The 23,136-nt window shown below is 42.5% G+C and overlaps 1 protein-coding gene across 4 annotated transcripts in view; it reads right to left on the bottom strand.

The window, feature by feature from the left end:
* Positions 1–23,136, bottom strand: part of THADA (THADA armadillo repeat containing) — a 153,453-nt gene that overhangs the window by 44,849 nt on the left and 85,468 nt on the right. For all 4 annotated transcript variants that reach the window (XM_081903640.1, XM_081903637.1, XM_081903638.1 and 1 more), the window contains exon 29: positions 17,076–17,244. In XM_081903640.1, the coding sequence (XP_081759766.1) occupies positions 17,076–17,244 (169 nt within the window). The remainder of the gene's footprint in view (positions 1–17,075; positions 17,245–23,136) is intronic.

The following is a 23,136-nucleotide window of genomic DNA, read 5'->3' as shown; positions in this document are numbered from 1 at the left end:
GCTTGAATTTAATTAATTTTATAATGAATGATTTTAGAGTGTTGTTTGTGCTGTACTTTTGTACTGTTTTATTGTTGTTAGCCGCCCTGAGCCCGGCTTCGGCTGGGGAGGGCGGGATATAAATAAAATTTATTATTATTATTATTATTATTATTATTATTATTATTATTATTATTATTAATTTAATCAACCCAAACTTCTTTTTCTTCATTTTAACTACTTGATTTAAACCACTAATACTAAATTCCAATCCTACACCTAGTTACTTGCACATCTGCAGCACAGGACATAGGAGGTCAGTGATAGCAACCCATCACATGCAATCCAATGCCCGAGGGCAAGGTAAGTTTTAGCCTGGTGCCAAAAAGATATTCATTTTGGTGCCAGGCAGGCCTTTGGCACTGCTGAGGGTCGGTGTCTGGAGATGCCTTTAATAAGGAAGGTTAAGCTGCCATCTAAATGGCAACACTTTGGGAATATTTTGAAGTGGTCAAACAACAGGCAGTTGTCAGCTGATGCTACTAGAACAGCATGGCAAACCTAATTAAATACAATGCCAAAAAAATGTGGTATTGTGTGTCAACACAGATAACACACCGCCACATTTTATAGTCAAAACGCAGCAAAATCACATCTGGATTTATTAAATCCACATTTTCTAACAAAAGATCTGATTTCATGAAAGCAGCCAGTGGCATGCGGTCATTGGACTAGGGGGACTAGGCTAGTACCCTAAATGTTCCTTTCCAAGCCCCGGGAAGCTTCTGCCCAGCTTAGGAAGAGAGGCACGATGCTCTAATGCAGGCATTGCCAAACTTGGCCCTGCAACTGTTTTGGGACTACAATTCCCATCATCCCTGACCACTGGTCCTGTTAGCTAGGGATGATGGGAGTTGTAGTCCCAAAACAGCTGGAGGGCCAAGTTTGGCCATGCCTGCTCTAACGGGTTCAAGAGCCCTCCCTACCACCTTCCCAAAGCTCACCTAGCTTTAAGAAGGAGGCAGCAGAGCTCCAGTATCTTGTCAGAGGCCTGGTGCCTCTTTTCCAAAGCCCGGGAAGCTTCTGCCCTGGTTAGGGAAGCATCACCCACCCCTAATCGCACTCGCAAGCTGGTGCCTCTGGCTCTAACTGTTCCCCTACGAAAAATTTCACCACACGCCACTGAAAGCAGAAATAAACTGTTTCAGAGTATCCACGGATTGAGACCTTTTAATTTTAATATAAGCACCACAGAGCCGAAGACATTTTAAAAAGGAAGCCTGCAATCTTTCCCCCCTGCTAAGAAACCTTCATACAGAAATGGCCTTTCAAAATACAGATAATTTTTAAGTTTCCTGGTTTGTGTATTTGTCTCTCCATGAACTCCAAAGGTTAAACCTTCCTTCCCTCGAGCTAACCTGGAGTCATAAAATGTCTGCTTATATGCCCTCAGCCTGCTTTGTAGAATCAAGTATGCAATAAAAATACTCACATTCCTAGCTGGGAGAACGAAACAATACTCTGATTGTTCAGCTAAACGGTTCTTGAAAGTAAAGTAAACTGACATCACTCTATAGTGCACATTTTCAGCACTCCCTGAAAAAATACAGATGTTTCAGCAGCTGAAATAAAACACTGTGCAAATAGCAAGCTGGAAAAAATGCAGCCCTGGTGAAGGTGGAAACCTGATGCAGCAACCCAGGAGCAGGGCAGTTTGCAAAACAGCAGCAATAATTAGTGTGCACTTGCTAAAATATGGCAACCAACTTGGTTCCATAATAGAATGAAATTCATGAAGGCATTCTGATGACGCAGTTGTGTTTATTTAAAGTATTATGAATTCTATTGGCCTTAGGCATAAGGAAGTCTCCTTCCTCTTTGGATACTAGGGACTGGAACAACTAGAGATGGGATGTTGGCAAACATGGGCCTCTAGCCAATAACATTTCCCTTAAGAAATCTCAATGGTTGCTTTTGGCTCGTGTTCAATACCTGACCAGTTACTGTGCTTCATGCCAGAAAGGCACATTTAAAGAAATAAGATTGACAAATAAGGGGGAGAGATGAGATGCATCCTGTTTATGGAGTATGGCAGGCTATAGTCTGGGTTGCATTTGGGGTGGGTTGCATTTGGTTCTGCAGCCAAGAGCTGACACCCTTTTCAATCCAGCCTACCTCTGTGAACAGAATGAATAATCTTATCCGATTGTTTTTGCTGGTGCTTGCTGGGGAAATGTTTGGAAAACTACGGAGCCAGATACAGACTGTGTGAGCAAATAAATATTAGACAACGCAAGGTTTCATCTGCTTGCACGATTGCGACGTGTCTTCAAAAACTATCAACGCACACTTACAGAAAGGAAGAAAAGCTGTAAAGAAACAAGCCCCAACAAATGAATGATCCACGTAGTGATAGCAGTTGCTAGAACTAAGCAGATTTTTCACCCTATGCATACAAACGAGGCTATTTATACATTTTACTTCCCATCAGGCTCAGCATGTCAGCTTACAATAACATGTTAATGTTAATGTTTTCCAGTAATTTTCACAGTGGCATTTAACTGCAAACGCCTCAGCCAAGGTAAACGTAAGGGCAATCCGAGGGCTAACTGCATAATCAAAAGTACAGCATTAATGAGCACTGCACTTAGGCTTTGAAGTAAACATTAAGACTGGTTATAATACATTACACTGTTTTGCTTTGCTTTATAACACTGAAATATAGTGAAATCGTTTGGATGTGCCTTTCCAGAAGTAGCTTTAAAAAAAAATCAATTTATCTAATCACGGCTAATTACAAAACTTCATTTGTGGTTTTAAAAATGGCCAGTGAATTCTGTGCCTATCGTCCTCATTATGCAAAACACGGAGCACAAAAATAGTTCCAATGTTTGAAATCCTCTTGAGATAGGTCTGGGCCAGCGTAGCTAAACAGATTTACTGATAAACAGCTTCCTAACACAAGTCTGGACCAAAGTCACTTGGTATATATTCTACCTACTTTCTAGAGATATTGCAAAGATGGAGGGAATCAACAGAAAAAGTAAATAGTTAAAGATATTATTTTTATGGTTTCCCCTCCTACATGCTAATGATTCTTAACAGACATAATCTTGATAATCCAAATCAACTAAAACTGGTATTCTTGGCATTGAAAAGAGGAGCTAATAGACTGGCCTTCGCATGCAGAATGCTTAGTCAGAACAGGGTATTCCCACCATAAATGCATGTACACTCACAATTCCTTCGGCGATTCTGGGATGCCCCCAGAATCAGGTGAGAATTCTGGGATTCTTAACCTCCTGTGTATGGTTTTAAGTGTGTTACCTTGAAGGTTTACAGAAGCCAACTTCACCAGTACCATCTGAGATTTTGCCTCATCTGTGTTCATCTGATGTTTGACCTAAATCTGGCTCTGACTGCATGTGTAAGGCATCCAGCTTCACTAACATGTTGTAAATGCTAGCTACTGAACCCCTACAGTAGTGTTCAAAGGCTGTCACAGGGCGAGTGCCCTGAGTTTGAAGGAAGGGAGACAGCAAGATATGGAGCAACTGTCACTCCTTCAGCCAATCCCAGGGATTGCTCACTCAACCCTGCTCACTTACTATCAGGGAACTGGAAGCAGGGAAATCATCTTAACATTAATTTTTTTCTTGGAGAGAAAAATACTCCAACACCTTGGTTATTGGGTTGCCCTTTTCTGCATCTCTTTTAAAAATATATTTATGAAAACATTTCTCCCGCAACACTCAGTCAAACTCCCAAGGCAGCAGGTAACGTATCTTAAAAGAACCCCCGTATTGTAGTTTTAAGGATGCACATAATAGTTTAAATGTGGCCACAGCAGAGAGTTATTTTGAAAAGGACATTATGAGCCCTGCCCAAAGCAGGGTTTGCTGTAAGTGTTGATCAACTTGTTTGGTTCATACAGAAAGCCCCTTTGAAGTTAGGTCAAATGATGTCATGGTGGTGTCTGGTGACGGACAGGTTGGTGGTCGCATCTACCGGTCAAAATACCCCATGGGAATGGGCAAGGTCAGGATGTGGCCCACCAGTCAAATCCTGCTCTCCACCCCTGCTTAAACTATCATGAAGCCTAACTATGTTTAAAAGGCAAATACATAGCGTAGGTAAAGGTAAAGGGACCCCAGACCATTAGGTCCAGTCGTGACCGACTCTGGGGTTGCGGAGCTCATCTCGCTTTATTGGCCAAGGGAGCCGGCGTTTGTCCACAGACAGCTTCCGGGTCATGTGGCCAGCATGACTAAGCTGCTTCTGGCGAACCAGAGCAGCGCACAGAAACACCGTTTACCTTCCCGCCAGAGCGGTACCTATTTATCTACTTGCACTTTGACGTGCTTTCAAACTGCTAGGTTGGCAGGAGTAAGGACCGAGCAATGGGAGCTTACGCCGTCGCGGGGATTCGAACCATCAACCTTCTGATCGGCAAGTCCTAGGCTCTGTGGGATAAACCACAGCGCCACCCATGTCCCTCAATACATAGCATACTCTGGCACAATGGAATTTCAGCTGCTTTGCTTCTCTTCCATTCCTGTTGCTGCATTTACCAGTTGTTATTTCTTGGGCTCTTGGTTTGTCTCTCTCCAAACAAACTATGAGCTGTACCCAAGGTTTGTTACTGTCTTCCCATTAGGGGTTTGTTTGGAGAAACAAATTAAGAGCCCTGGTTTGCACTTAATCCTGGTTTGCACTTAATCCTGCTTAGCTGCTGGAAGGAACAGGGAAAAATCCAAACTGCCCCAATTTTCGCTCTGTGCACTAGCACACTGCACACTTGTCTTTAAACTATAGTTAAGCTATGGTTTAAAGTGGCATCCAAACCAGGCTATAGTTTATATACACTATTTTATTTTTAAAAAAACTATGTATAAAAATAGTCATGAGAACAGACACACAGCCGTTATTATTTATATTTAGGTGCATGTTTTCTACTTGACGCAAATACTCCTCTTTTTACAACTTCAAAGAAAAGCTTATCTTGGACAATAAAAACGGAGCTAAGAAAAGGAGCAGCTGCAAGGAAGTTGCAATGAAAAAACATTTAATTATAATGATCTGACTGCTTTGATCTCCAGGTACTATAACATTCATTCACAATATCAGCCTTTATAAATCAGCTATGAAATAGTACACTTCACATTCTGCTGCCAAATCAAATAAGAAAAGCAATACATAATCAGCAACATTTCTATTCCAAAGGGACAAGGCAGTTAACAGAGAAGTCTGCTGAACAAGTTATGAGCTGGAATGTGTATTATATGGAGGATGTCCACAGAAGATGCAGGCTGTAGCTGCAAGATGTTGAGCAGTCTAACAAATCAGTGTTTGCCTCTGTCTCCCAAACAGGCAATTTTTCATACTATAAAACTACTCAAGAAATCATACATCCCTGCAAGTTTTATACTGCGTGCACTGCTGCCATACTCCTGCACAGCTCAGCGGAAGGTTCCCAGTGGATTGTATCCATAGTGACTTCTGGAACAGTTATAGTTAACCATAGAACTTGCATACTGTTACCTAGACCAGACGATTTTTTTCAAAACACTTTTTAACATTGGTGTGTTAAGAAAAAATGATATTTTGGGTTGACATAGGCCACTAAAACTCTTAATTTCAACGAAGCCAATCAAAAATAATAAGAAAACGTATTATGACAATATATTTATGTTCTGTACAGAGGGTTGTATCTAATGCTGCATGTGCCTGGTTCCGTTCATGCAATGGGGCTTTCTCTCCCTGTGCACCTGCAAAATCTCCTCTGGAGGGTCTCCCACCCCTCTGGAACAGATGTTGAGGGTGAGCAAGGGGCTGCAGGGGAGAAGAGGAAAAGCAGAAAATCCATGCAACAAGCTGAAGTCTGTTGTGAAAATGGCACAGTGCTGGATACAACTCGGAATCTTTCTGTCTCAAAATATGTTGTTTTACGGTGTGTTGCAAACCTCCCTGAGGTCTGCGTGTACATGGCAGTATACAAATTTAATCAACAACAACATAGCCCGTCAACCCCAGAGTCGGTCACGACTGGACCTAACAGTCAGGGGTCCCTTTACCCTTTACCTTTAATGTTCTTGCTAATGAATCATCATCAGCATCATAATCATAATCATCATAAAATTATTTATTTATTACTTATACCCCGCCCATCTAGCTGGGCCTCCCCAGCCGCTCTGGGCAGCTCCAACAGAATATAAAAAATACAATAAAACAGGCTTCCTCAAACTCGGCCCTCCAAATGTTTTGAGACTGCAATTCCCATCATCCCTGACCACTGGTCCTGCTAGCTAGGGATCATGGGAGTTGTAGGCCAAAAACATCTGGAGGGCCGAGGTTGAGGAAGCCTGCAATAAAACATCAAACATTAAAACAGGGCTGCCTTCAGATGTCTTCTAAAAGTCAGATACAGTGGTGCCCCGCAAGACGAACGCCTCGCAAGACGAAAAACCCGCTAGACGAAACGGTTTTCCGTTTTGGAGGCGCTTCGCAAAACGAATTCCCCTATGGGGTTGCTTCGCAAGACGAAAAAGATCTTGCATCCCCCTGCAGGTTTTTTCCGCTTTTTTCGCCCTTTTCTTAAGCCGCTAAGCCGCTTATCAGCTGTTCCGCTGATAAGCCGCTTAACAGCTGATTGCTGGAAGCCGCTTGACAGCTGTAGCGCTAATCCGCTAAGCTGTCAATGGGCTTGCTTCGCAAGACGAAAAAACCGCTATACGAAGAGCCTCACGGAATGGATTAATTTCGTCTTGCGAGGCACCACTGTAGTTGTTTATTTTCTTGACATCGGATAGGAGGGGCATTCCACAGGGTGGGTGCCACCACCGAGAAGGCCCTCTGCCTGGTTCCCTGTGACCTCACTTCTCACAGTGAGGGAACTGCCAGAAGGCCCTCGGAGCTGGACCTCAGTGTCCGGGCTGAACAATGGTGGTGGAGATGCTTCTTCCGGTATGCTGGGCCAAGGCATACAATGTCACCAAGATAACTGACAAATTTCATTAACATTTAAAGTAATTTAATAAGCTAAATATACGGGGACACCCATATTTATGTTCTGGTTGTTCTGCAATAATTCCCTGAGGCCCTCTTTCTACAAAGTTTCTTGCTCTGAGTCTAATTATATGCACCTCAAATACGCGAATTTTATGAAGAAAGCACCAATGTGGCAGCTTCTGGATGCTGTGGATTACAACTCCCATTAGTGCAAGCAAGTAGGGACAAAGGTCAGGGATGATGGGTCTTGCAGTCCACAACATCCAGTCCTGTTCTAGTTCATGGTGCATATATGATCACTGCAGTTTTAGTCTAGTTTTGAATTGAATTGATTTGTTTTAATTTTAGCACATATGTTTGCAACCTTGAATATTTCACAGAGAAGCAGGGTAAAAAAAAATGCCCATAGGCCTGAAGGAGTTATTCTTGTTCATAATACTAATGAACAAAACTGATGACAATTTTTCTAGCTGATTCTCACTCCCTGTTACTCCCCTGCAGCTATATGTCGGTATTCCAGCTCTGAACATTCCACACCCCTTTCAAAAGAAAAGCAACATCCACATTACTGAGACAGATTTAATTAATATCAAAAGAAACTCATGTACCTTCCTCAGCAAAACAGTGAAGCTGGTGATTTCAAAAGCTTCTACTCTTCACAGAAAGTCAGTATCGCATAAATGTCATTTTAATTATTCTTTTATATCCGTCCTAAATATCCCTGTAAGTAAGCATTCTTACTTACTCTGTGGGGACTGCTATTCAATCCATACTACTGACTGGAGACAGGATCTGTATAGTCGCACACCACCCTAATCTACAACCGGTGTCAGATTCCACCGCTCACCCAGGGTCCATGTTTCCTTTTGGAAATGAGGCACAGCGGAGACTGTGGTGTCTTTATGATATATGGTTTATTTACACATATATACAACCTGAGCCTACGATGGAGCGGTTCACAGCATTAACACCCCAAGAGGGTCTTGTTTCTCCCATAGCCACAGCCTTGGATTCAAACAGAAGCCAGACATGGCTTTTTCTCTGCCTTTCCAGCTTACAGCTTCTCCCTCTAGGTCACATCACAGCAAACGCTGCCCTCAAAACTCCTGCTAAGATATGCAGGAGGGGCCGATCCATCTGGCACAGTGCCCCCTTTACTTGGTTCTCCTAATGGCCCATCACCCAGGCTGGCCTGACTATTTCAGCAATTGAATCCTTGCTGGATCCAGGAATTAGAAGGGGGCCCAAGCATTCAGCCTATCCCCCCCCAAAAAAAAACCCCTCATAAGAGTACATTTATCCAACAGTTGCAGGAGGTCCACAGACCCTGAAAGTCAGCAGGGCTTTGCAAGGCAAAGGACCAAAAGTAGTAATGACACTTTTGAATTATCCGGACGAGCAAATGGTAGAATGCTCACTGAAATATGACCAGGGCACAAATAGTGAGTCCATAATAAGCAGGGTTTGAGAAAGGAAGAAATGTCTGCAGATTTCACAAAGACCTAGACACTCCCTTTCTAAAGTGTTGCACTGCTGCAAGCATAGGGATTCTTAGGGAATAGATTTTTCTTTCTCTATTTTATTCACTTTGGCTAGCAATAATGACTTGTTGTTTGTTGTTTAGTCGTGTCCGACTCTTCGTGACCCCATGGACCAGAGCACGCCAGGCACTCCTGTCTTCCACTGCCTCCCGCAGACCGGACCTCTGTGGCTGCACCCAAACATTACCCTCCCCCTATCCTTACTGGTCTTCTGTTACAGGATTAATACCTTCCTATTTAAGGAAATAATTTGGTCTTTTCTGGTAGGATCCTATTATTATTTAGTTATTGAAACACTTGCCATAGAGCTTTTCTTGTAAACATCACAAGGCAGTGTAAACAAACAAATGAACCTTAAAGTTATGTCAAAACTTACTTGCAGAATAAATAGAACAGCAGCCAACATTAGGGCAAAACAGGTATATTAAGTGAGTATGCCAAATTGGTATGAATGTTCAGCAAAGGCCGGAGAGAATAAGTTTCTAGTAGATCTGAAATGACATCAGTCTCAGTACCTGCCTCGGTTCAGAAGCAAAGCAATTCTAAAGAAAAGGCGCTACTACTGAAATGTATGCTATCCTTACAATGTTTTTACTACATGCCTCTTTTTTTGCTGTTTGCATATTGCTGCTTTATTGTACTTTATTATTTCTTGTAAGGGGCCTTGTGCTATATGAGAAAAGTGGGGCACAAATATTTTCAATTAAACAATGAGACAATTAAACAATCAAGCTAATGAGAGTGGATGAATTTAGATGCAGCATTCAGCAGCCAGCCAGCCAGCCATATGTGTGTGTGTGTGTGTTGTTTAGTTGTTTAGTCATGTCCGACTCTTCGTGACCCCATGGACCAGAGTACGCCAGGCACTTCTGTCTTCCACTGCCTCCCGCAGTTTAGTCAAACTCATGTTCGTAGCTTCGAGAACACTGTCCAACCATCTCGTCCTCTGTCGTCCCCTTCTCCTTGTGCCCTCCATCTTTCCCAACATCAGGGTCTTTTCCAGGGAGTCTTCTCTTCTCATGAGGTGGCCAAAGAATTGGAGCCTCAGCTTCACGACCTGTCCTTCCAGTGAGCACTCAGGGCTGAAATAATGACTTATTACCATTTTTAAAAAGCTGTTTTAACACTGTGCATCACTGAATGTCAGCTGTACAGCATGTAAAGGTCCCTGAGACCTGTCCAATGACAATTAAATATCTTTTTAAAAAGCAAACTGGCCAAAGGCCACAGCATGTGTATTTTAGCTTAAGCCAAGGTAATGGAAAAACTGGTTACTAGACCGATTGGATCTAGCAGCATGAAATGTATATAGGGCAGCTTGTCAAGACTGGAGATTATAATCATACTGAGTGAACTTTTAAATTGCCCATGAAAAACATCTACAAAACATTTCTAAAGAATCCAGTACTTGAACTGTCAGAGACAGGGCAGTGGACTGATTAAGTAGTTCTTCCGCTTATTTTACAAACTGTTACAGCTTCTTTCTTGTTACTAGTGAGAATCCCCTTTCCCTTTAGAGGAATTATTAAACCACAACAGCAGTGAAGATGAAAACAGTATTTATTTTATTCAATTACTACCAATGGATTTATTCAGTGTAATGAGCTCATTAAAATAAGAACTACTATCAACTAGGTTCTCATCAGTAATTATTCTACTATAAAAGGATTACAACATAAATGATGTGAAAAAATTGTTTTGTTCTTTTTAAAAAATAGAGACAAAAACAAGCATTGCTAGAGAGGCTTAGCCAGATATTTACATCTTTTGAAATTGGTTTTGAAGTGAAAGAAACTTTTGTAAGTCAAACTGTTTCATAAAATCACTGAGAAACTGAGACTCACCCCTTTGATGCTATCTGAATATTGTTAAAATGGTTGATACTGGCAACTCCTATTATCCACTATCCATAAACTTAACTATCTCTTCTGCCTACTTCCCCATTTCCTTCCTTCTCCAACTTGCCCCTCAACCACTAAGAATCCCATTGACTCATTCTGCCTTGATACAGTATTGAATTCTCCTCAACATTTCTCCTACAGTCCATTTCCATTTCCTATCCGATAATCTGTAACAAACTGGCGCCTGGACTTCTGCAATCCACTAACATTTCCCTCACTGAATCTTTCCATTGATCCAATCTGAAAGGTCTCTTCTCCTCCTGGACATTTTTGCTGGCTCAGATAAAACTGACCATCCTCTGCTCCTCAGTTCCTCCATACTTACGCTTCCTTCTTACTTTTCAGCTCACTCATTAGAAAATGCTCATTCTCTACCTTCCTGCTATCCATTGGGTTCCTCAAGAGTTCTGTTCCTGGCCCCCAGCTGCTTTCTTTCTCCATTTTTCTAACCTTCTCAAAGGCCACCATTTTCAGTGCTACCTGAATGACGTTACTTCACACCAGCATGAGGACTTGGCATCCTACAGCAGCTACTTAGAAGGCCATACCAGCGCTAACACCTGCCCTAGGTCTTCCTGCAATGGCTGACCGCTGGGTTCAGTAGTCACTAGTTAAATGTCCCACAATGCACTGGTGTGGCACAAAGTCAAGGATTCTTATGGCATAAGCAGGAAATGTACATGACGGCTCTCCATCAGCCTTGGAGTGCTGTTGCCACCACTGCTCTCTCCATCTAGTCCTACAACTCAAACTGCCCACTTGATATTTTTGCTTGGGTGTATTCAAACAAACACTCAAATTCAGTATATGCCAGAACACTGAACCTGTTGTCTTCTTGCCTTAATCTTCTTCCTCCTAATCCCTACCCATATTCATTGACAATGTCGCTATGCAGGGAAAAAGCCTTAACATTTATCTCCCTGGTCTCCATATTCAAGTGTTCTATGGTCATCCCCTGTGGGTAATTGGCTCTCTTATTTCAGTGCTATTTTCTGAAAAAAGAGGCGCCAGAACTCACCACGAACACCTCCCTCATTATCTTAGAATGGCAATGGTGGCCAATTGAGAGGTGCCAGAACCCAGCTGAGAGGACTCACCTGAGAACTGAGTTTTGGTGAGTTCCAGCTGGGGGAAAAAAGCCCTGCCTATATTTTACTAATAAGTTATATTTCTGTAGTTTACACTAAGCTGCCTGTAAGGTAGTTTGGAAACTATAGTTGGTTTAAGACATGGCTTTCAGGCTGCTGAGAAGGGAGAGGGAATCAGTACCTTACTGCATTGTTTTCTGAAAGGCATACTATACATAAGTAAATGGGGAGAAAGATCAATAAGAAGGCTGGGGTCAGAAAAATCAGAACTGAACACAGTTGTCGAAACCTCAGCATGGAGACTTTTAAAACGTCTCATCACAACAATGGTTTTGTTGTTTGGTGTAAACGTTCATGCACAGACTATCTGACAAGACCCACTAGGTTTATAAAATCATCATCAATGACAGACATTAAACCAGATTTGCCTTTTTTTTAGGTCAGGGCAACTTTTACAACTACATTCCTTTTAACCTAAAAGAAATCAAGGCAGAAGGAAGAACTACCGTATTTTTCGCTCTATAACACGCTCCCAACCATAACACGCACATAGTTTTTAGAGGAGGAAAACAAGAAAAAAATATTCTAAACAAAACAGTGGATGTATGATTTTTGTGGTTCATGCTGTGGCCACAGACATGTGATCTAACGATGAGTTTGGGGTAGCCCAATGCAAAAATCCTGAGGATCCATGTGGATCCGTGCTTTGTAACCACGTGAATGAAGGAACTGTCAGTAATGTATGGTATCTCCAATACAGTGATGAAGGAAGAGGGGGGGAGCTCGCACTTGTCCTAGGCAAAGCAGCCAACTCCTATAGGCCTAGGTGCCTTCACCCCCTCCATTAAATATTTGAGGGAGCCATCCTCCCCCCATGCTGATGGGCATTGCCATTCATATAAGGTACCAGTGTGCATGCACTTTGTCTTGAGATCATTGCAGTCTGTGAGATGGGGCTTACCTGTACCTGCCCCCCCCCAATATTTTATTGAAATTGGAAGAGGGAGGGAGGGAGGGAGGGAAGAGAGATTGAGAGCTCACATTTGTCCTAGGCAAAGCAGCTAACTCCTATGGGCCTAGGTGCCTTCACCCCCCCCCTCCATTAAATATTTGAGGGAGTCATCCTCCCCCCATGCTGATGGGCATTGCCATTCATATAAGGTACCAGTGTGCATGCACTTTGTCTTGAGATCATTGCAGTCTGTGAGATGGGGCTTACCTGTACCTGCCCCCCCCCCAATATTTTATTGAAATTGGAAGAGGGAGGGAGAGAGGGAAGAGAGATGGAGAGCTCACATTTGTCCTAGGCAAAGCAGCTAACTCCTATGGGCCTAGGTGCCTTCACCCCACCCCCCCATTAAATATTTGAGGGAGTCATCCCCCATTGTGGTATGTGAGTGGGGCTTACCTGGCTGTCTCCCCAATATTTTTGAAGATGGAAGAGGGAGGGAGGGAGGGAGGGAGGGAGGGAAGGAAGGAAGAGAGAGGGGGAACTCACATTTGTGCAGCTGCCTTGCCTCGAACCGAAGCAAAAAGAGGAGATGCAGGGACACGAGCCTTGTAAGCTGCTTTGTTTGAATTTACCGGTGAGGTGCTGGGGGAGGGACGGTAGGGGATGCCCTCTTTGTCCCTCCTTCCAGCTCATTGTAAAGAAAGCGGAGTAAGAACCACTTACATGTGTGTAAGGGAGAGCCATAGAGCAGGCAGACACTGAGAAAAAGAGGCTGTCTCCCTTCTCCCACCTTGGCTTTTACAGCTGCAGGCAGCTCTTGCCGGCTTCCAAGCTGCCTCCCTTCTCCCACCTCGCCAAAAAGCCATAGAGCAGGCAGACAGGAGGGAGAGAGGCTGTCTCCCTTCTCCCACCTTGGCTTTTACAGCTGCAGGCAGCTCTTGCCGGCTTCCAAGCTGCCTCCCTTCTCCCACCTCGCCAAAAAGCCATAGAGCAGGCAGACAGGAGAGAGAGAGGCTGTCTCCCTTCTCCCACCTTGGCTTTTACAGCTGCAGGCAGCTCTTGCCGGCTTCCAAGCTGCCTCCCTTCTCCCACCTCGCTAAAAAGCCATAGAGCAGGCAGACAGGAGAGAGAGAGGCTGTCTCCCGACACTCAGCTGTTGCTCAGCTGTTGCCGGCTTCTCAGGGAGCCAAGCGGAGGAAAAGAGGCTGCCGAACAGCCAGCAAGAACGGCTCCTCCTGCCTGCATTCGCTCCATAACACGCACACACATTTCCCTTTACTTTTTAAGGGGGGAAAACTGCGTGTTATGGTGCGAAAAGTACGGTATTTGCCAGCAATGGGAGAAGGAATTATTGGTGATCTGCAAGCAATTATATACATTACTGACAGGCGAAATATTGCTTCTCATATATCAAATGGAAAAGGAATAGCTGAAGTCCACTGTCTCGGGATTTTCTTCCATTCCGCCTCAGAACCTAAACTTGCTGACTTTAAAGGAAATTTCAAGAAAAACAGGGCTATGGGAAAGAAATTCTAATACATTCACAGCAGAACAATGGGCCAAAGTATGCTGAAAGCTATAGACAGTTTCAAGGTAATAAACATGGATAATAACAGATGATATCCTGCTAAGCCGTACTCAAGGCTAGATCCACTAAAAATCAATGGCCTTAAGTCTACTTGCTTCAATGGCCTTAAGTCTACTCTGAGTATGGGTAATGCTAGATATCACCCACTGGTTTTTCAGTTCTTCCATAAGAAGCAGAACTGAAAAAGCGCCAGAATAATTTAAAAATAAGAAGAAAAATTACAGTTAATTCAAATTTAAGGAACATAAAATGGGGAAATTTCTGTCTCCAAACTGCGAAAAATGGTTTCCTAGAATTCTGAAGCCTTGTATAAGACCATGAAGATGATCACAGCTGGTTTCAAGATGAATACTTCAAAAACCTTTTATTGTGATGTGAAGTGCTGTTATTGGTGCTTGAACATGTTTTGCATTCATGATCTGTTGATGGGAAGAAAGATCAGTAGAAAGGTCGCATCCACACCATATAGTTGAAGCACTTATGCCACTTTAAGAGTCATGGCTTCCCTCAAAGGATCCTGGGAATTGTAGTTTGTTAAGACTTATGCCACTTTAAGAGTCATGGCTTCCCTCAAAGGATCCTGGGAACTGTAGTTTGTTAAGACCACTGAGAGTTGTTTAGAGACCCGTAACAAACTACAACCCCCAGGAGGATTCTTTGGGAGAAGCCATGACTCTTAAAAGTGGCATAGAGAGCTTTAAATGTATGGTGTGGGTGAGCAATACATTTTAAACCTCTAAAATCCAACTTGCATCAGTAGTTGTTTTCCTCGGCTGACAACTTACTTCAACAGCGGCCATTTTTCAACTAAACAAGGGTTATGTGACCATCAACACAAGAATGTAGTGCATGAGAAAAGGCTCTTCACCCTCTTCTTTCCAACAACAGAGGCTTTGGCAACCCCTTGTGTGCATAAAGAGAGAACCCCTTACAGAAACTCTGTTGTTACAGTGGCATTTGCTGGTGGTATCTCCTTAATTGGGAGTAAGCACCTGAAATTCATGAGGAGGACATGGTTTTTGAGGTCAAAGGCTATGGACAAGGCTCAGGCAGGAAGTTCCCGGGCTGTCTTGTCACCTCTACCTATCGCGAGGGACAAGCTGGATTGGAATACAGAACTTTCACATGTTCCTCTGAGAATCAGGACGCACTATTGGTTAAAAAAAAGCACACAAAGCAAGAAAACTCAATTGCATGTTCTGTTAACAGAGCTTCTTTGTTAAGGGGAGGTTTTCATAATCTCATGCAAGTCAGTACTAAAAGCAAGTGAGAGGTAAGGCTTAACTGCCTCATTAAGAAAAGATAAATTGGGGACAATCAACATATCATAAGCTAATTTCATCACTCAAGTAACTGCAAATGTTTAAATAAAGTATTTGCTTTATGGGAGTGAGAGAAATGCTATTATGTACCATCAAATTTTCTACAGTATATATATATATTAATACACAGCTCTTTGTGTAATACAATTGACAGTAATTGTCACAGGTGCCCTTCTGTTTGGAATGTGGAATTTTCAGTCTGAATGGCATTTATGCAGACAGGCATTAAAACACACACACTCCCAAAACTTATTAATGAATTTTGCAGTGGCGGCAACAGATTGTGTCCTGTTCCATTTGAGGAGTTTATAATCTTTCCTGAACTTTGTTACTTTGTGCTCTGGGGATTTATTTTTCAAGATACAAGCTTTATTTTCCTCCCCCCACATTGGTTTCCATGAGAATAAGACCAAATAATCCAATCTGGTAGTGACAAAAACACTCAGACACAAAGTCATTCAGCAAACCCCCAGGTACTTTCCTAAGCAGCTGCTGGATAAGAGCTGTAGCATGGAGGAAAAGGGTAAAAAGTAAGAAAAAGAAAACTGAATGAGACCATTTATGCAGGGCCAAAGTAGGAATCAAAAGTAATTGTTGAGTTATAGAAATCCCATTAAACTTTGTCTTAGCTCCACTGCAATTCTGTTCATGCAAACCTGATATTAATTGTGGAGCATTTTCCAATTCAAAGCTGTTGATGCATCTTCACATTTTATAATATTGTTCCAGAGCTCTGTGAATGTAGAGCTAGCTCTGTGTTCCTAGAGCTAGCTCTGTAAATCTAGAATCTCTGTGAATCTAGAATCTAGCTCTGTGTTCCTAGAGCTCTCCTCCTAAGTCAACAGCCGGGGTGATAAGAAAACTTGAAAAAAGTAATACAATGCAATACCTCTCTCGCTCTTCAGAGTCATTCCCATCTTTATGTGTCTTCCCGTTGCCAACTCATGCTGAACGGTCACCACTCTTTCCATCTGCTTTAGGTAGTCATTCATGCCCACTGATATGAGCAATATTTAAAATTCCCCCCATTCCTCCTCTCAGACCTATGTCTACCTGCACTTCAATCAGCCAATACACCTTAGCATAAAAAAAATCAATGCAGATTCAGGTAATAATACTACAGTTATTGAAAATCAGAATACACCTCTCCAGGGATTTCGGAAAGGAATCTTTCCCAACTCTCCCTGAAGATGCCAGAGATTGAACCCAGGATTTTTTGCATGCTAAGCACATGCTCCATCACTGAGTTATATCTTTTCCTCTCATTCAGGTACAGCGGTACCTCTGGTTGCAAACAGGATCCGTTCCGGAGCCCCGTTCGCAACCTGAAAGGAATGCAACCCATGTCTGCGTGTCGAAATTCGTCGCTTCTGCGCATGACATCATTTTGTGCACCTGCGCATGCGCAAGCAACGAAACCCGGAAGTAACCCTTTCCAGTACTTCCAGGTCGCCACAGGATGCAACCTGAAAGCGCTTAACCTGAAGCAAACATAACATGAGGTATGACTGTACTCCACAAGCATTCCTGCCATTTGGATCATCCTGAGACCTGAAAGGCACGGCTGTAAAATCAAAACACTCAACATAAATGTAATTCTGATCTCCTCCATCCATCACCTTGGAAAGAACTGCTATGTAAACTGTTTGGCAAGCTCTGCCTTAGTTTCAAAGTTTTGCAAAGAAGCAAAGCTTACTTGCAGTAGTGTTCCATGAATGGCATTCTGTCGTACGCAGGGATCTGTGCAGTCCGGAAGCCCAGCCAACAAAGACGATACAGTCTGTGGGACCTGGTTTACCATAATAAAGGGGACCAGGGCGCGACCAGCCAACTCACGGGAACGATACACAGGAGAGTGCCCACATCTGGTAGGGCGGAGAGGAGAGGCAGAATTTGTTAGAGCTCACCCATATACACAGCATATTAACACAAACAGGTAATTCAAAACGGGGGGGGGGGGTTTCTAGAATGCATATTACATATTTAAAATGCATATTACACAAAAGGATGCTTGAAGAATTCAAGTTCTGTGAATTCAAACGCAACATGGTGCGCTCCCCGCCATGTACAGATGAGAGCACGACTCTCCTTGAGATTTTGCACTTTATGAGAATTTACGCAACATAGCTTAAACAACATATTCAAGTGGGTTAAACACAAAGGGTCAGCGCATGTTTTACAGTGTGTCCATGAGACAAAGCACATGGGCAGATATATATATATTTACTACTGCACCTTTCTGTTGTGAACTGCCAAGATCTATGGGTGTAGGGCAGTATAAAAATTTAATAAATAAAATGACTATTATTTTCATTCGTTCTTTTTCCTTTCAAAAATCACAGATTACTGGGGTTTAAAAAAAACAAAACAAAAAACCCAACAGATTAATGCAGAAAAAGGACAGAATGGGTTTATGAATGAGTGTATGTGAAATTACCCTGAATTGGAAATAGACTTATACATTCATCCTTTAACTGCACACTAGAGACGAACATACAACACCTTTCCCTATAAGGAGATTAAAACGGCAGCTTTGCAAGGAACAAAGAAAGTAACTTTTTTAAAAAAAAAAATGCTTCTTATTCTCATTCTTTTGGCCCATCAAATGATGAGGCTACTTGAGGAGATGCAGGGACTCTATTTGACAACAACAATAAATACAGCCTTTCGTGTCACCAGCCCAGCGCTGTGGAATACTCTGCCAATAGAGATTCAGCAGACGCCTTCTGTGCCAACTTTTAAATGCCTGCTGAAAACTCTTCTATTCCACCAGGCCAAGGCAGCCAATTAAGAATACATCTTTCCACAACAGCTAACCGATGTCCAGCTTTTAAATTTTTTAATATGGTTTTATGTTCTATTGCGAACCACTTCGATTTTTTCCCCCTAAATGAACAGCAGCACATACCTCTCACCATGTAAACGAACAAGCTGCTTATCTGCATGCCACTGCTCACTGTAATGTGAAAAGTGCCCCCTCCCCTCAGGCTGAGTTGTCCATAGGACTCACATGAAGGGTGTCAGCAGACCAGGAGTCATTTGGCAAAGGTTTACTCTACAAAATCTTGGGTGCGCTTCTAGGAAAAGCAGACAGTGATCTGACAACTGTCAGTTCCCAATCGTGCTCCTAAATAGTGAATGATTTCAGTGTACAAGATCTATCTCCACCTAATAATAATAATAATTTATTTATACCTCGCCCATCTGGCTGAGTTTCCCCAGCCACTCTGGGCGGCTCCCAATTGAGCATTAAAAACAATACAGCATTAAATATTAAAAAATTCCCTAAACAGGGCTGCCTTCAGATGTCTTTTAAACATAGGATAGTTGCTTATTTCCTTGACATCTGATGGGAGGGCGTTCCACAGGGCGGGCACCACTACCAAAAAGGCCCTCTGTCTGGTTCCCTGTAACCTCACTTCTCGCAATGAGGGGTTAACCGCCAGAAGGCCGTCGGCGCTGGATCTCAGTGTCCAGGCTGAACGATGGGGGTGGAGACACTCCTCCAGGTATACAGGACCGAGGCCGTTTAGGGCTTTAAAGCAGGGAGTTATCATCAATTTGAAGGGACAGGGTCCTGGCAAGGAGTTGTGCATGATGGTGTCATGGACTGGCTTTTAGCTGCACCCTCCTGCATTCTCAGCCAGGAGTTCCCAGAGGAAAAACTGTTGCTGGGTGGTTAAGTGAGGAAGTAAAAGATTTCAGTTTCCTTGCTTCATGTCCTCTTCCACAGGGATAACTCTCCCTTGAACTAGGCAAGAGGGTGATTCCTGCTGTCCCACATCTCCAATTGTCCTAGGTTTCAAATGCAGGGGAAATGACAAAGCGACTCTTTTTGTCATCATTCTGCAAAAATCATAGCCCCTTTCTGCTGAAAGCCAACCTTTTCTGTCTGTATGTCTACACAGTAAATACTGAGTGATCCTCTCATCATTTGAATTCTGGGGGCACATTTTGCTTCCAAAGTTTCTGCTAATGGTTCTACAGGTTCAGAGCTATGCAAATTCCAGAAACACAGTCTTCCCAACGGTGAAGTCTACACTCCCAATGCAGTGTGAGTAGAAAACCAAAGTACGGATGATACCCGAATAAGTCATACAGAGGGTAGAGCTACTGAAATGAATGAACTTAAATTAGTAGGTCTTCTCCAGGTTTGACTCAGTAAGTATCACCCTAACATAGCTTGCATTGGAAACAAACTGGAATTAAGATGCTGAACTAAAAAATCAGATCTGTGTTGCAAGATATGCTTTCCCCAACTTATTTAGTGGCTTATGCATAGAGGCAAAATCTTTAAAATTGCATTTCTAGAGGAAGCAAGCAAGCAGTTTAGTAGTAGGAAGGATTCAAATAAGTGAGAATGCTTTACTGCAACGCAATGCAAAATAATTTGTCTGCAAATGCTCCCATGTTTGTGCTACACCATGCCTTATTTAAATTGAACAAACTCTTGTGTATAAGTGTTTCTTTTCAAATACAATTAACCCTGACACAGTTGCAGATGTTTAGCTTCTAATTAGCAGCAACGGCACACTCAAGAATGCCCCTCTTTTTCCTCGCAATCTTTTACAAATGATGATTTCCCAAAGGAATCTGGCATCAATTCAAGAGAAAGAATGGAAAATGGGAACGCTGCCAGTGTTGTGACTGCCAGATATTTTGTGAAAAGGTACTTTCCAAAAACATGATTCAGAGGCCTTTTTTTCTCATCCAACTCTAGAACTGCATTCCATTTTGATTTAATTGCATTAGTTCTAGTAACATAATCAAATGCAGATTACAGTCAAACACTTAAGGAGCTTGCTTTATTCTGTGGTCATCTTAAACAGAAGCCTAAGCATTTAGAAACTCGCAATTGTTTATTATATCATGGCAAATAATATATGTGTACATAATGCACATAATATATTAGGGTAAAATAAAATCCAAAAACCATACTTGTTGTGGCAAACACAAGGATATGTAGAACAGCGCTTTACCTTTCACACATACTGCCTCTTCCAAACATCAGATTAACATTCTTATCAGTGACTGAAAAATACGTGTATCTTCATTCTCCACCCAACCCCATGTATTTTTTGTTCACCATGAATTGGATTAAAGGACTAGCTTTTGCCAGCATTTGCAGTTATTGAAGCAACACTGCATATTTTTACTTATGTAAATTCCCATTCATTCAGAAAGATGCTGGAAAGGCAAGGAGATTCTCCTTACACACAGAGGTCAAATTGGACTGGCTCCTTCTTCCCACCCTAGGAAGAGCTGCTATCCCAGATATTCAGGCTATATTTCTGGGAGAGAGCTCCCCCCAATAAAAAACCAGTCCATTTCCATTTGAATATAGCTGCTTCCTAGAGCCACAACTTAAAAACCTATGAAAAATAGTGTTGGTGGGCAGACAAGTGACTGAAGAAGGAACAGGGAGAAGAAACCTCTCCCTGCCCCAAATTAGCCAATACATTTCCCCTCTCTCCATAGGATTTCTGATTTAGATTTACATTTACATTTCACAGATGAGGGAAGGGTCACTGATAAGGGCCGGCACAAAGAACCAGGACCGAGAAAGCAAGCTTGATGGGAGTTAGCCAGAATGCAACTAAATTGTAAGGAACTCTGGGCTGATTTGAGCAGAGGATCTAACTACCTGGCCAACAGAAAGGTCGGAAAGCCAGCTACAAGCTTGAAGACACAGCAACATACCACCAACAAGGTTTGTTTCAACAGCTTATTGGTGAACCTCCTGCCTGGATGCTTCATACACCTCAGGGTTATGGATTCGAGCCCCACGTTGGGCAGGGGGTTGGACCAGATGATCCTCGCGGTCCCTCCCAACTCTACAATTCCATGATTTATCAAATGTGGTTTATCAAAATGTAAAAATGGTTGGTGATGCTTATTTCAACACAAAAAGGATACAGATCTTAAGATTCAGATTGTGGCTCCTGCCGTAAAATTTTGGCTTCACTTAACAGGGGTGGGGAATCCCATTTCCTTCCCTTCAAAGAATCCCACCCTTTTAATTGCTACTGTATGTCACTCAACCATTACCTGTTGTCAGGACATTTACCAAGCACAAATTTATGGAAGAAAACTGGAAAGAGAAAGGAGCCGAAACACAATGGTCCAGCAGATGTAAACAAGTCATAAAACCCCAGGTTGGAGTGCCAGTTCTTGCTTCCTTGTTATTGAAATCACAAGGAAGCCCTTGAACAATACTGTATCTGATCCTGGACTTCCTGTCTATAAGAAAAATACTGTTTCCTCCTGGCAGTTCACAATAAACATGGGAAATCGTTTGACTTGTCAAATAAAGTCTCCCAAGATTAAAAAGTGCTGGTGGCAATCAAGCTAACTTAACTATGTTTGCATATATATTATAAAATGAAACATACTTCCTTCAAGTTAAAAAATAAACAGTCCTCCAGCAATAAGTCTGGATTTAACAAGCAGGATTACAATGAAAGCGGTCTGTGATCTCTCTTCTCACTTGAGTCTGAGTGGTGCTGGGGTCGCTTCAGATTAATCTGAGGGGATTTGCTTTTTGATAGCGAATAAACAAAGCAAAATATACAAGCTGTATCATGCAACAGCTGGAAAATCTTGGAGTGAAACCATAAATTTTATTATTCAAATAAGCACTCTCAGTGTTTGAGCTTTAAGTATTTAACCTTTGCCTAGTCACAATGAACTTTAAAACTATGACATGCCTGACCGTTACAAAAACCAAAGTATATTGAAGTGAAGGCTTTCCTGAAACTCTGGCAACCCTGAATAATGTTTTTGCTGGGGGGGGGGAGAGAGTGTTTGCTGTTTTCCTTTTATACTTCCCTGCTTGGGAAATCGAATTTAGAGAAAGATAATCATGTCATAAGTGATTCAAGGCAACTGAAATGCACTCTGTAAAAATTTCTATAACACACTTTTATTTATGATAGATTTGTATATGGCATGTTAAGGTAAAGGTAAAGGTACCCCTGCCAGTACGGGCCAGTCTTGACAGACTCTAGGGTTGTGCGCTCATCTCACTCTATAGGCCGGGAGCCAGCGCTATCCGCAGACACTTCCGGGTCACGTGGCCAGTATGACAAGCTGCATCTGGCGAGCCAGCGCAGCACACGGAATGCCGTTTACCTTCCCGCTAGTAAGCGGTCCCTATTTATCTACTTGCACCCGGGGGTGCTTTCGAACTCCTAGGTTGGCAGGCGCTGGGACCGAGTGATGGGAGTGCATCCCACCGAAGGGATTCGAACCGCCGACCTTTCGATCGGCAAGTCCTAGGCGCTGAGGCTTTTACCCACAGCGCCACCCGCGTCCCTGTATGGCATGTTAGGGGACGGGTAATGCCTCTAGTGGGGGACGTGCCGTGCTTCTTTTAGAGCAGTGTTTTTCAACCACTGTTCCGTGGCACACTAGTGTGCCGCGAGATGTTGCCTGGTGTGCCGTGGGGAAAATTGAAAAATTCGAAAGATTTAAAAATAAAGTATTTTATAATTTTTCATATTTCTGTTTACTTACTATTTCATAATAAAGTAATTATAAAATACTTTCTTTGTGTTTATTTGATTCCTATTCAAGAGAATTACTTTATATATAGTCAATATAGGCACAGAGTTAACTTTTTTAACATTTTCTAATGGTGGTGTGCCTCGTGATTTTTTTCATGAAACAAGTGTGCCTTTGCCCAGAAAAGGTTGAAAAACACTGTTTTAGAGTAATTTGTCCAACTTTTGTCTGCACCCTACACTCAGCTCTCACCT

This window comes from Podarcis melisellensis (genome assembly GCF_964234715.1).
Source record: "Podarcis melisellensis genome assembly, chromosome: 3".
NCBI lineage: Eukaryota > Metazoa > Chordata > Lepidosauria > Squamata > Lacertidae > Podarcis > Podarcis melisellensis.
Note: the sequence above shows the minus strand (reverse complement) of the source record. Positions and strands in the feature narration are given on the sequence as shown.